General features: G+C 41.3%; 2 protein-coding genes across 6 annotated transcripts; both read left to right on the top strand.

Annotated features, from left to right (window-relative positions):
• The first annotated feature begins 796 nt into the window (after positions 1–796).
• On the top strand, positions 797–4494 carry LOC133498172 (arylamine N-acetyltransferase, pineal gland isozyme NAT-10-like). Of its 5 annotated transcripts, none has more exons than XM_061814701.1 (2): positions 797–958; positions 3366–4494. In XM_061814701.1, the coding sequence occupies exon 2, from the start codon at positions 3371–3373 to the stop codon at positions 4241–4243; it is 873 nt and encodes a 290-aa protein (XP_061670685.1). In that variant the 5' UTR covers positions 797–958; positions 3366–3370; the 3' UTR covers positions 4244–4494. The 5 variants fall into 5 exon arrangements, with proteins under 5 accessions (XP_061670685.1, XP_061670684.1, XP_061670683.1 ...); XM_061814700.1 differs by having other exon boundaries at positions 946–1083; XM_061814699.1 differs by lacking the exon at positions 797–958 and adding an exon at positions 1095–1453.
• Positions 4495–9173: 4679 nt separating this feature from the next.
• cnep1r1 (CTD nuclear envelope phosphatase 1 regulatory subunit 1) lies at positions 9174–14036 on the top strand. The gene is made up of 6 exons (XM_061814703.1): positions 9174–9330; positions 9627–9698; positions 9771–9844; positions 10979–11088; positions 13638–13692; positions 13767–14036. Exons 1-6 carry the CDS (start codon positions 9306–9308, stop codon positions 13806–13808), a joined length of 378 nt encoding a protein of 125 aa, XP_061670687.1. The 5' UTR covers positions 9174–9305; the 3' UTR covers positions 13809–14036.
• Positions 14037–14440: the final 404 nt, after the last annotated feature.

The raw sequence follows: 14440 nt of genomic DNA, 5'->3' as shown, positions 1-14440 counted from the left end.
GAAGTTGCTAATTGGTTTCAGATCCTGTTGACACACTGCATGCATGATTTGGTGGCCGTCTCGCACAGCGGGGCTGCAGGGAGGAATGCAATTTATCAACTTGCTTGGTGGAGGGAGATTTCGGCAATGAAAACTGCTCATCTAAAGCAAGTGTAGTGGCATATTACTACCCTCATCATTGCAATAATATAATTTCCATCTCAGCCATTAGAGTCAAAGGTGAGTTACAGATCTGTCCTTTCAACAAATTCTAGGATGGTACCATAATTTCCTAAAGTTCAATAGAGCTGTTTGTTAAGAACGTTTTTTTTTTTTTTTTCAATTTAAGAAAAGTTGTGGCTCTAATCCTGCGGGTATGTCAATGCGATATTGTTGATTTCCAGTCAATTACAATGACTTTGTATTTATTATTCAGGCAGCACCGTGCAGGGGGAGGCCGAGAGACTCAAGTGTACTGGATGTACTGATGGACTGAAAATGAAATTAATGCACTGTACTGTACAGTATTAAAACTACTTTGCAAAGTAGAATTCATCCAAAACGCTACTAGAGTAAATGTGACGGAGTACATGTAGAGGATTACATCCCACCTCTGGTTAAATGTTTCATAATAACCCATCCAAAAACTAACCACGACAGACGTATTTATTTTTATTTCGTACAAACGTGATACACGTTATGACGGTCAATTCATTACGTCAGCGTACCAATCATCTCGCAGGGGGCGTGTCCTACCAGAAACTGCTTGAAAATCCGAATCACCCGTCGTGCGAATAAAGTCACTGAAAGGCAGCGACTTTGTCATCCATGACCATTTCCGAGAGCATTACAATATGAAACACAGTTGTTACAAATAGGATAAAATAAAAGGATAGAAAATACAATGTGTAAAACAAATGCCTTCAATTGATCAAGCGGACAAACGACTTTGCCAGGACGCGTTGAGAAAAATCACAAGGTAAAGTTCCTATACCGTTGGACGCAATAGTTTTATTTTGTAAATCGATAGCGGATATGGGTCACCAGAATACATAAAGCTACAGTGACTTTTTGGGTTGGACGCGTCAGTGTCGCAACGAAAAGGTAGGGTGAAACAATAATTCAAAAGGAACACGCAAATATAATTTCGTAACTGACTCGACGAGTACATGACTAACTCTATTACATATAACTATTGCAACCATACACTTTTGGCTTTATTTTTTGCTTTATTTACACTGACATTGACTCCCAAGTGCGAAGACGACCTAGGGAGGCGAAAAAAATATATACTATATTTAGTTGGGGGGAAAGTTAGGAAAAGCAGTGAACGAAAAATGCTGACGTATGCCAAACGAGTATAGAGGGGCGTTTGGGAGTGAAGAACTGGAACCCTTACGTCACCGGACATGCCCTTTAAAACATTCACACGAGCCAACGTGATCAGAAGTTACCCTATTGCAACTAGCAAAAGGTAACTTTTTTTTTTAAGTTTTGTCTCTCAGACAGATACCCGTATCCATTTCATTTTTTCCCAACTTTCAACAATTAGTCACAATGGCAGCCACCTTGTGCACAATAGAGAATATAATAACGAATACATCAGTGAAAATATAATCCAATCGCTCAGATTTTTTTTAACGCAGCACTTTACACAATTTGAATAAACGGCGCGCAAAGGCAAAGCAAATTTATTTGTATTGTATAGCACATTTCATACAAGGTAACTCAATGTGCTTTACATGTTTAAGAGCGTTCAAATACAGTAAAATATTTGAAAATAAAAAGTACAATCAAGCACTGGTGGAGTGAAAAAAAAAAAGAAATCTCAGATAGAAGGTTATATCCACAGGCGTGGAGGCCAAAGTGCTACTGGTGGAAGCAGAAATAATCTGGAACCTGTTTCTCTTTAATCCTTGTTGATTATGGTTTGGGGGAAGGTGTGCAAGAATCACTGTCTCTCCAGAAACTGCCCGGCCCAGCCCGAAACAATAAATCACACTACCAGCAGTGTCGTGCAGGAAATGACCCCACCAAAATAAGACGAGGGTGTGGCGACCCACCGCAGCCTCCCCCTTTTACAATCTTTTCGTTGAGGATGTTCCAAAGGTCCTCAAAAGGGCTGAGGTAAGGGGAAAAAATGGGAATTCCACACCATGATTCTCTGCCGTTTTATGCCCATAGTAGCAAACGATGCAGAGGTACAGTATACCTTGCAGCATGTATCATGTATTTACCTGGAAACATGCCGGGGCGAGTGCTTGAGGATCTAAAAATGAGCTCTGAAATGTATTTGGACTTTCTGATGAAACAAGTTTAAAAATTGTGACGCTACTATCAAACAAGGGTCTTGTGTCAAAATGGAACTTGTGAGGATGTTTTTGATTGAAATAGCTTTTGAATTCAGTAAATATGACCTCCGATTGCTGCAAATTCAATAAATGACTATGAGGTTTGTAAAAAAAACAACAAAAAAAAAAAAACAACGGAATTATATTCTGGTGATTGATGACTTGGAAATTGTGCTACCTGTCGTTTGTTTCAACAGAGCAGAAAAAATATATAATTTGCATAAGAATGTGGAATGCAGTGTGTGTTGCCAAAAGCTGATGCTGTCTGTGTCATTTTAACAAACAGCGGTACCGTGATTGACAAGTACCTCAATTTCTACAAGGAGTTTGAGTTGTAAACAGTCACTTCTTTCATTTGTTTGTTTGATTTTTTTGTTTTTTTTGCTGTGTGGTGTGAGCCAAAAATTCAATGTGAGTTTCAGCTGTTTGAATGAAGTGGGGAAAAAAAATTAGACCAAGAGATTTATTTATTGAACATGACAAATCCCAACCACAAATTCAAAATGAAAACAACTGCATGGAGAAATGTGTGGTGACTTACCCAATGACTTTGATATGACTCCTGAGGCCATGCCCCTTAAAGGAACACATCAACACAGAAATATACTATGACTTTTGCCTTAATTACACTTACACCAATTATTTTATTATGTTTTAGCATTTTTTTAAACATTTGTATTTTAAAGTACAGCAGTATTTGTCTATTATATTCAATCTTCACTTTCTTAAGACTTATGGCTAGATAACAGTAATTTAGCAAAATACCTGCATAAAAAAGGCCTGCACATAAAATACCGGGTACTCTACTTTCACCTTCACTGCAAGGTAACATAAACTGTGGCTGAATCTTGGAAAGTAACCAAAGTATACCACGTATTTTCTCCAAGTCCAATTATTATTCACAACACACAGCAAAACATTGATGGCTCGTAATCAAAAACCATTTCTAAGTTGGGGCACCTGCACATCAATTTACCACTTTGCTATGAATATTGAAATACAAGATTCAAGAGTATCATGGCCTTTCTTTTGCAGGAGAGATGAACCTTGAAGAGTACTTCCAAAGAATTGGGTTCCAGGCACCGCGCAACAAAGCGGACTTTGCTACGCTGAAGCTGATTCATAGGTGCCACATCATGTCCATCTGCTTCGAAAACCTTGACATGCACTGCGGCGGAAGGATGGTCACGGACATCGATGTTATTTTCGACAAAATAGTCCGTCGGGGCCGTGGTGGCTGGTGCATGGAGAACAACCTGCTGCTGTCCTGGGTGCTTCGAGAAATGGGCTACGATGTCACCGTGTTGGCTGCCAGGGTGTTTAACCGCTCCATCGGTGACTTTTCCTCTATGGAAAATCACCTCATTAACAGGGTAGTTCTTGACGGGAAATCCTACATAGAAGATGTCAGCTTCGGTGTGTCGTGGCAACTGTGGGAGCCGCTGGAGCTCGTCTCCGGGAAGGACCAAGTCCAGGTGCCGGGCACATTCCGTCTCACGGATAAACATGATTTGTGGGTTCTGGAGAAGACGGGCAGGAAGCCGGAGATTCTCAATCCAGACTTCGCCAACTCCAATCTGCTGACCAGGGAGACGACCAGGACCTTGTACTGCTTCAACCTGACGCCCCGGGACGCCAGACATTTCACGGAGGCCAACCACATTCTCCAGACGGATCCCACATCGCTGTTCATCAACAAGTCCATCTGCTCCCTGCAAACGCCCACAGGCTTCAGGGCCTTGATTGGCTGGACCTACAGCGAGGTCACATTCCAGGCCGAACGGGGCGTGGACGTCTACGATATGAAGGACGTGCCCTGTGATGAGATAGAGAGCCTTCTGAGAGAAAAGTTCAACATCCGTTTACCAAACAAACTACAGCCTGTGAACAACCCCCACAAGTACACACTCTAAAACAATGGTTCTCAAACTGGGTTCAGGGGAGCCCAAGGGGTTTGGTAATTACACATAAATTTGTCATCCCTGCATGAATACATTCATTTCATCTCAGAAGAAAGTATTCAGAAAATAAAGAAACCATTTCCAAAATAAAAGTAATATTTCAAAAATAGGTTTATTAGCATCTGTTAAAACATGAATTGTAGTAATTTTAAAAATAATATTATAACTTCACATTGGGAAAATAAAATTTTGGTCTCCTCAGAGTACAACTTTTTATCCCAGCAACATTTTTCTTTGTTCTTGTACAGATCACAGCTGGTTTTAAAATATGACACAACAATATTGTCATAACGTGAAAGTTTTCCCATTATATATTCAAATCAGTCTATTCATTGATTATTTAGGGAACGTATTCCATGCCCACCATTATTTACTGACGACATGCCCGCGAGTGCCACAAGATAGCGCCAAAGTCCCATCTAATAGAAGAATATAACTTTCTCCCAATAAACAGATAAACATTTATGGGGTCATCTCAGTCAGATTTTTGCTTTACATTTTTGAATGAAAGTTTTTAATGAACAAAAAATAAGCATAAGCTACACATAAATTAACAATATGTCATTGTAGAATCACAAACCCTTTCGTATTGGATGGAAAGGCTACTTTTATTTTGAGCATTTTCCGCATGTTTTGCCAAATTTGCCCATGTTGTACAGCATGAACGAGGCGTGTTCCCAACAAATTTTCAGGGGATGCAGCTTGCTGATAGGTCCCTGTGGCTAGGAGTCGTGCCATTGGCTAATGATGTAATTCCATAGATTGACATGACCTAAATTGACGTGCGTTTATTTATTTTATTTTATTTTTAGAGGTAATAGAGGATAAAGAAATCTTTATTTGCTTTCTTGATTTGTATTTATCTTACACTGTATATATTCGTGTATACAGTGTATTGGTTTGGTTTGAGATGCAGTTGTTCCAGGGTTTAAAACATATCAAGCAATTTTAGCAAACAAGCCAAAGAAAAACACATTTCTTGAAAAGTCATCTTTAAAACCTTTTGCAAAACCGGGTTTATTTTCATCTGCAGTGACCAGTGCATGAGTCATTTTAGTACTGTTACTTTGGATCAATATTGAAGACTAAGCCCTTTTCAGATTGTTAATGACACTATGTGTGATTATTTTTTATGTCTTAACCAAACAAAGTTAAAAAGTAGCTACAATTGTTTCCATGTGCTTTTTTGTGGGGTAGTCTGGAAATTGCTAAATCTAGCAACAAAAGTGGTGAATTGGCATGAGTGTAAACAATAACAACTCAGAATGGAGAACGTAGTCGATGCAACTCTCACAAGGCCATTTTCACAGGATGACATTTTCAATTTTTTTTTACCCCGTGCCAATATCCCCCAGACACACACACTCAAAATACCTGCACCATGATGGAATGGTTGGTGGGGAGGCAAATCAAGAACTGTAATTTCATTTTTCAGTTTCATCAGAAGCACTTTGAAAACTTCCTGTAAAAGCTGCCATTTTTACATCTTTTTCTGGTATGAGAACGTTGACCTGAGATGTAATGTGTGTATTAGAAGTCACATTCCCACAACCTGCATTTTCAGGTGTGTCATTCTCTATAAATCTTATGTACTGACAGACAAACGGAGGGCTGAAGAAGAAATCTTCTGCCTTCAGCGTCTTAAACATTGCCAGTAAAAGCTGTCAATTTTCCAGTTTTTGGGGGGTGGGAGATAAAGTAAATATGGCAGTTTTCTGCCTTTGAAGGTAGTGCGAGAAGTTCCTTTTATACTGACTTAAAAAAATCTGCCTCATTTTTGTCATGAAGTACTGTATTAAGAAACATTGCTGACGTGCAGTTGCATATTTTTGATTGGAAAAGGTATTTTTGAATAAAATTGACCATGTCGACCTCATGACAAATGTGCATAGTTTGGAAAATATTTCTTATCCTTTGGACAACAATGCTGCATATGACAAGTAAGTGAATCCTACTTACAAATATGAAACTGTTAAAAAATCACCGTTCCTTTATGCGTTCAAAGGTGTGACTGTGAGACTTTTACAAAACCAACAGGCCAAACTAACAAATTGCACCACAAGGTGCCACTTTGAGGTCTTATGTGGAAAAATGTCAATTTTGGGGGGGACTGGCGCAGAATGCCAATCTTATATATCAATCAATAGCAATCATGAGTATCAATCTTAAAAAAGCAGAAGTGACGTGAAAAAAAATTGAGCTTTGAAGGCTATTTTTCTAATGCAACTAAAATTGTAATCATTGAAAAGTGCAAAAGCAACTGTAACCACGCATTTCTCCCAGTAATGTTCTTGATTTCAGGTACATACAGTTTGTAATTAAATTACATAATTTCATTACAAGCAATTGTTACTCCCCAACATCCATCCATCCATCTTCTTCACCGCTTATCCTCATGAGGGTCGCAGGGAGTGCTGGAGCCTATCCCAGGTGTCAACGGGCAGGAGGCAGGGTACACCCTGAACTGGTTGCCAGCCAATTGACCCCTCCGTACAGGGCACTTAACCACGCCTCCTGAAGTGACGTCACGCCACGTGCGCTGACGTAAGACAAACAGTAAAAATGGCAAATACAATACAATACATTCTGAACTGAGACAGAATCCATGCTTCTGATTTCATTCAAATCAACGATATACCCTATCGTACCCTTTCCAAAACCGAAGACCCAGTACGAAAAATGCCTTCGATGGATCAAACTTTGTGGAAGACCGCATCATCAACTAAATCCATCTAATTTCAACCGGAAAACATATGTTTGCACGAAGGTATGCCCTATATTTGATTTTCAATACATGTCTCGTATAAATGAATTCAAAGTTCTTCGCTAGCATAACACTGCTGCGTGTGAGCGATTGACACACTTATTCTTTGTTGAGCGATATTTAGCGATGATCGGACTGCACAAACGTATTGATTTCTTGCTGGCTCGCGGCCAGAAGCTTAACCAGACTGTGTTTGCACAAAGATATGCCCTAAATTTGATTTTTAATTCACGTCTCGTATAAATGAATGAGACGTTCTCCGCTAGCATAACACTGCTACGTGTGAATGATTGACACACTTATTCTTTGTTGAGCGATATTTAGCGATGATCGGACTGCACAAACGTATTGATTTCTTGATGTCTCGCGGCCAGAAGCTTAACCAGACTGTGTTTGCACAAAGATATGCCCTAAATTTGATTTTTAATTCACGTCTCGTATAAATGAATGAGACGTTCTCCGCTAGCATAACACTGCTACGTGTGAATGATTGACACACTTATTCTTTGTTGAGCGATATTTAGCGATGATCGGACTGCACAAACGTATTGATTTCTTGCTGGCTCGCAGCCAGAAGCTTAACCAGACGGTGTTTGCACGAAGATATGCCCTAAATTTGATTTTTAATACACGTCTCGTATAAATGAATGAGACGTTCTCCGCTAGCATAACACAGCGATGTGTGAATGATTGACACTCTTGTTCTTTGTTGAGCGATATTTAGCGATGATCGGACTGCACAAACGTATTGATTTCTTGCTGGCTCGCGGCCAGAAGCTTAACCAGACTGTGTTTGCACGAAGATATGCCCTAAATTTGATTTTTAATACACGTCTCGTATAAATGAATGAGACGTTCTCCGCTAGCATAACACTGCTGCGTGTGAACGATTGACACACTTATTCTTTGTTGAGCGATATTTAGCGACGATCGGACTGCACAAACGTATTGATTTCTTGCTGGCTCGCGGCCAGAAGCTTAACCAGACTGTGTTTGCACAAAGATATGCCCTAAATTGATTTTTAATACACGTCTCGTATAAATGAATGAGACGTTCTCCGCTAGCATAACACTGCTGCGTGTGAACGATTGACACACTTATTCTTTGTTGAGCGATATTTAGCGATGATCGGACTGCACAAACGTATTGATTTCTTGCTGGCTCGCGGCCAGAAGCTTAACCAGACTGTGTTTGCACGAAGATATGCCCTAAATTTGATTTTTAATACACGTCTCGTATAAATGAATGAGACGTTCTCCGCTAGCATAACATTGCTACGTGTGAATGATTGAATGAAATCAGAAGCATGGCGTCTCTCTCAGTTAAGAATGTATTGTATTTAGAATCTATAATATATCGTTGATTTGAATGACGTGACGTCACTCCAGGAGGCGTGGTTAAGTGCCCTGTACGGAGGGGTCAATTGGGGCACATCGAAGCAAACAGCCATAGTCACAATCCCACCTAGGGGTAATTTTGAGTGTCCAATTAATGTTGCATGTTTTTGGGATGTGGGAGGAAACCGGAGTGCACGTAGAAAACCCACGCAGGCACGGGAAGAACATGCAAACTGCACACAGGCGAATCCAGGATTGAACCCAGGACCTCAGAACTGTGAGCCCGACGCATTTTACCAGCTGATGCAGTGTGTCGCCCTCCCCAACATTGCCTATGAATTATTTGTAAAATATAATTGGATTTATCTAAACACAAACGACACCTGAACATCGTATATTGTCATCTTTGGTGGCTCTTGAATAAATCCCGTGGAAAAAGACAAAAGAAAGCAAAAGACAGTGTAAATGCTTATTATTGAGCAAGTTACTTTGTCCGGGTCTCTTGCTATTGGTCTCTACCAGTCACGTGGACCGGAAAAACTTGATTCGAGCTCATGCCGAATGCGGAAGTTGGTTGCACATCACATAGATATCAGATTTATAAATATTGTTATTTATATCTGTGGAACATTCCGCCTATAAATAAAATTTTCAGGGCTTCATACCAGCGCTGTCAAACATCGGTATCTCAAGGCCACGGACTGCATCATGCCTGGTAATAATAGGTCCAGAGCGATAAAAAGCCAGCCCTTTATATCACTCAATCCGCCTATCGGGTGAGCGTTGACCAAACAGCTGCTGCTGATAGGCCCTTTTCGCCTGTCTTTCATCCAAAGCAGCGCGAAGGGGGGCAGCCCACAACCAGCTGCCTGCTGCTTGGGGGGGATCACCACGTGACCTCCCCTCGGAGAGATGAATTCACTGGAGCAGGCCGAAGGTAACATGCCGGAAAAGCGATTTTCCGAACAGTCATCTGCTTTAAACAGTGACCTATTCAGTTACCAGCTAAACATGTTGACATTCGACCGACGCATAAGAGTGAACGCGGCACTAAAATAAGCAGGGATGTTTCCCTCCGTCGTTAGCATTTAGCATTGAGGCTTTGCTCGCCCAGATGTGCACACAAGCTACTCGGTACACATACAGTACTGCGTATATAACATGCGTGCATTGAATGCAACATTTAAGGGCTCCCTCCTGTAAATTTTAGTACCGTGTCATTTTCTCCATCAGACCTGAAAGCCTTTGAGAGAAGACTGACAGAGTACGTCTCCTGTTTACAACCTGCAACTGGCAGGTGGAGAAGTAAGTCATGCAAAACAGGCACATCGCGATATTATTTGTAGTAATAATGTCTTCATTATTTTCTCTTCTCAGTGATTTTAATCGTGGTCTCAGTCTGCACAGCCACCGGGGCTTGGAACTGGTTGATAGATCCTGATACACAAAAGGTATGCATTAGGGTGTTCTTTGAAAGTGGACATCCAGCGTTTTGGAAAATGTACGTTGTATTATACCTTGTTTACAAATACTTGTTTTTTTTTTTGTTTGTTTTGCCAGATTGTGACACAAGAAATCAAATCTTCCATTGTCCCAACTACAGCCTTGTTGCTTATTTTCTTGATAATTGTGCTAATAGTAGTCTAGTCTCAAAAGAATCCTAATTCTAAATAAGAGACTGAAAATTATGATGTAATCGTTAATCCTTGGAGTATTTTGCTGGAAACATGTATCAGCCATGTTAAAGGGATGATTTTATGGAAAACCAGCTTTTTAATGTTGTTTACAAATGGTGGGGGTGATTTCCTACAAATGGCATAACTCAGAAATAAGAAAAAGTGATTACTTTTTTCAAGGAAGACCAAAGAAAAGGTTGATGGAGGACATGAGGACAGTGGGTGTTAGAGAGGAGGGTGCACAAGATAGGCTTAAATGGAACAAGATGACACGCTGTGGTGACCCCTAACGGGACAAGCCAAAAGAAGATGAAGAAGAAGAAATTGTGACACAACAGTGTGTCTTTACAAGTTTAATTTGTCACCTTGGTGATAAAATGCTGCCTGGACCAACCTTTTTATTTTTCTTCACAATCTGGACTAATAGCAGCTCGCCTCATCACCAGCCCTGCTTGTCATGGTAACAAATGCATAGCCTGCCTTCTCAAAACAGGCTAACTTTTGGGACTCAAACAAAATAATTTGAATAGTGTCCTGTAAATTTGAATCCTTGGTCCGCTTTCACAAAGCATACACCGCAAAGTAGTTGGAGTGCTTCACTTTTTCACATTTTGTGTGGAAAATGTTAAGCCGTATTCCATAATGGATTTTTTTTCCCCACTCAAAAATGTTCAGTCAACATCCCATTATGACAGCTTAAAAAAATTCTTTGATTATTAGCTTTTTTGCAAATGCAATAATAACATTTTATGTTTACTTTTGCACTCCATGCTGACAATTTGTCAACGCTGAAACAGGGCTGCAACTTTAAATCGCAGAAATAGTCATTTTCTTTAGCTCACCGTGTTAGCAGAGTTAGCAGAGAGTCTGACTTGAATGCGTTGTGCCTTCGCTCCTCTCCTTCTGCAGGTGTCTTTCTTTTCATCGCTGTGGAATCATCCCTTCTTCACCATCAGCTGCGTAACACTCATTGCACTCTTCTTTGCCGGGATACACAAGCGAGTTGTGGCACCGTCGATGTATCCTTTTTCTCTTTTTACGCATGCACTAGAAATGTCCAGAGTCAAATGTGATTTTAATACTCATTTACAAGAGGTTTTCCTCATAAGAATCATGTCAAATGAAGATACTTGACTAATGTGTGTTTTAACGTTGATACTTAAAGAGCGGGTGACATTCCTATAAACGTTGTAAAATAGATATTATAATGAAAAATAGATATAAGGGTATTCACTTCAATGTCTATACGAAGAAAAAAAAGTGAGCGGAGAGCGCATCATCCATGCACAAAGTTGCGCAATTGAGTGTCCAAGTGGTCGCCATATTAGTCGTGTCCTCTGTCCTTGATGTCATCGTCACTTCCGCCGTTGAAAACACGCTGTGCCTGCTACTATGGAAGCCGAACTACAGAGGTATTCACATTTTTCCGACGCCCTTTCTGAACCGAAGCTCATTTCGAAAAGGACAACACCACACAACCGAGTGAAGTTACCGGGGCAATATTACACTATTGTTTCGAGCCATATTCAGATGATATCTGATAACGGCCAAACTGCCTCCCGTCCGATCCACTCCTGCGGCGGAAATGAGCCATTGCGGCTCATCGCAGCCGGCCGGTGTGGCTTATGACAGAGCCGAGCGGTGCTGCTTTAGTCACAGTCGAGCCGGAGCCCTTTATGCGCGCACGCATCTGAGTAACGCATTCTCGGATGGGTTGTTCAGAGCCGCCCCCGTCGTAAAGCCCGATGCGCAGCCCTCGCCGAAGATATGACCGCCGAACGCGGCGCCTCAGCCGGTGTGGCTGAGTTTCGGCCCGCCGTGCCATATAAGGAGTAGGTGGAGCCGAGCTATGTTGCAGGCTGAGTGAGACGTTGGCTGGGCGACGCGCACATCGACACATTTCATACACGGATCTTTTGCTACGTTATGAGAGAGACGGATTACGTGGTCCGCCCCAAACAATTTTTTTTTTTTGTAGTAGCTGTATACACACCTACCTGTCATTTGGAACCCACGAAGCTCTCGTCCTTTGCACCCGTGCAATCCATTTTTCACAACGAACAGGTTCTCTTTCAAACTTATGAAGGGTAATTCCATTCTCCAAAGTGTTCAAGCAATGTCCAGCAATGCAATGAGCCGGCATTTTGGCTAACACGAAGGAACAACGAGCTACCTTCGCGGAGGTTAAACTAATGGAAACAAACGAGTCCACGAGGGGGCGCCACTGTCCTTTAAGTCATTTCCTGCTTCTTCTCGACAACAAATTCTTGAGAGGATTTTCATGGCGGGAGTTACAAAAAGCTGTATACGTCAAAATCATGTTTTGTGGTGAAAAAACACATGGGACCATATTGGCTGCGTGTTTTTCATTAATAATACTTTTTGTAACTCCCGCCATAAAAATCTTCTCGAGGGATTTGTTTTTGAGAAGCAGGAAGTGACGTTAACCGCAGCGGCGCACTCAGGCTCGCTCATATGTTTCTACTGGTTTTACCTGCTAGAAAGTAGCTCCTTGTTCCTTTCTGTTAGCCAAAATTCCGGCTCGTTGTATTGCTGGATTTTGTTCGAACACTCGGGAGGATGGATTTACTCTTCATACTTTTCAAAAAGACCCGGTTCGTTGTGAAAAATTGATTGGACAGTTGCAAAGGACGAGAGCTTCATGGGTTCCAAATGAGATGTAGGCGTGTATATAGCGACCTAAAAAAAGAGAATAGTTGGGGGGGTATAATCCTCTCAGAATGTAACAAAAGATCCGCATACGTAGGTCACTGGAGCTAAATGTGTCGTCGCTTGCAGCTGAGTGCGCTATCGTTGGCGGCGATGTTTATCGCCCAGGCGCGACGAGCCACCGTGGCCTGGCCGTGACGAAGCAATCTCGCCTTCTGCCGGGGTGGCTCATCAGCGCCGAGCCAGGCCGTGGCGTTGTTGCTGCTCCCCGCTGAGTACGCTACATGCTGTCATACTCTCTCGCCAGCAACGGCTTGCTTGACTTCCTCGTTGGCCCCGACGCGGATGTGGTTTGACCGCGTTCGGGAGGAGAAAGGAGCTTTCCTCCTCACCCGGCATGGGTCCTCCCGAGTACACTACATAGAGTGGGGGTGTCTGTTGTTAGAAGTGATCCGCATATCATCTAAATATGGCTCGAAACGATAGGGTAATATTGACCCGGTCACTTAAAACGGTTATGAGATGTTCTCTTCTTTGAAAAAAGCTTCCGTGTTCTGTAGCAAGTTGCCACTTGGTGTTTTCAATGGTGAATGTCCCGTTGTAACATCTGCTGATGACTTTGCAGGGAATATGGCAACCACTTGGATGTCGAATGAGACTTCCGCAACTTTGCCCAAGGGTGATGACGCGCTCTCCGCTCATATTTATTTTTTCGTTTAGACAATGAAGTGAATAATTTTTTATGTACTTTTCATTACAATATCTATTTTACAATGTATATAAGGGATGTCAGTGGAGCTTTAAGTAATTGTATTGCTGTACTGAGTAGGCAGATACCTTACATTTCATTCTCTATTCTGTGATTATTATATTGTACCTTGACCCTCTTCCCTCTCAGTATCGCTGCAAGATGTCGGACAGTTTTAGCAGAATACAACATGTCTTGTGATGACGTGAGTCGATATAGATCAGTTTACATATACTTTTTAATCATGTTTCTAAATGGGTTACATTTTCGTGTCTGCAGACGGGGAAGCTTATACTGAAACCGCGGCCAAATATCCAGTAAGCGTCCGGTTGTGGGTGGTCGGAAGACATCGAGGGGACATGATTGTAATTGTGAAGACATTTTGTCAAGGAGGGAGAGACAGCCATTTTGTAGCTGTGTGTATGTTGAAGCTGCTCAGTTTCTCTTAACAGTTGTTGTATGTATTTCTGTGAATTATGTATTTTATCTATTCATATTTTTTTAACTAATAAATGTAAGCGCAATGAAAATGTCTTATTTATAATGCTCTTTGTAGTCTCTAAAACTAGTAGAAATTGTGTGAAAGGACAGACAAATAAAGGAAGGTAGGAAAGAATAGACGTAGGAAGGAATGATTAAGGAATAGGAAAGAAGGATGGATGAATTGAGGTATACAAGCATCGTACGAAAGGAATGAAATTGATAATTTGAAGAAGATGATGGAAATAAAAAAACAGGAAGAACAGAAACAAGGATGGGAGGACAAAAGGGAGAAAGGATGGTTGATCAAAAGAAGGATACAAGGATGTATGAAAGGAATGATTGGAAACACAGAAGGTACCTGTATGTTAGGAAGGAAATGAGGCATTAAAGGAAGGAAGGGTAGGAGTTTGGATGGGACAAAGGAAACTGACAGAAAAGGAAAGGATAGAAGGAATATGGGGGGAAAAAGG

Source organism: Syngnathoides biaculeatus, chromosome 3, assembly GCF_019802595.1.
Source record: "Syngnathoides biaculeatus isolate LvHL_M chromosome 3, ASM1980259v1, whole genome shotgun sequence".
Taxonomy (NCBI): Eukaryota; Metazoa; Chordata; class Actinopteri; order Syngnathiformes; family Syngnathidae; genus Syngnathoides; species Syngnathoides biaculeatus.
Note: the sequence above shows the minus strand (reverse complement) of the source record. Positions and strands in the feature narration are given on the sequence as shown.

Coding starts and splice junctions, on each gene's coding strand:
- LOC133498172 (XM_061814701.1), top strand. CDS start 3,371: ATGAACCTTGAAGAGTACTTCCAAAGAATTGGGTTCCAGGCACCGCGC.
- cnep1r1 (XM_061814703.1), top strand. CDS start 9,306: ATGAATTCACTGGAGCAGGCCGAAG. Junction 9,699..9,770: donor TGCAACTGGCAGGTGGAGAA/GTAAGTCATGCA, acceptor TTCTCTTCTCAG/TGATTTTAATCGTGGTCTCA. Junction 13,693..13,766: donor ACAACATGTCTTGTGATGAC/GTGAGTCGATAT, acceptor TCGTGTCTGCAG/ACGGGGAAGCTTATACTGAA.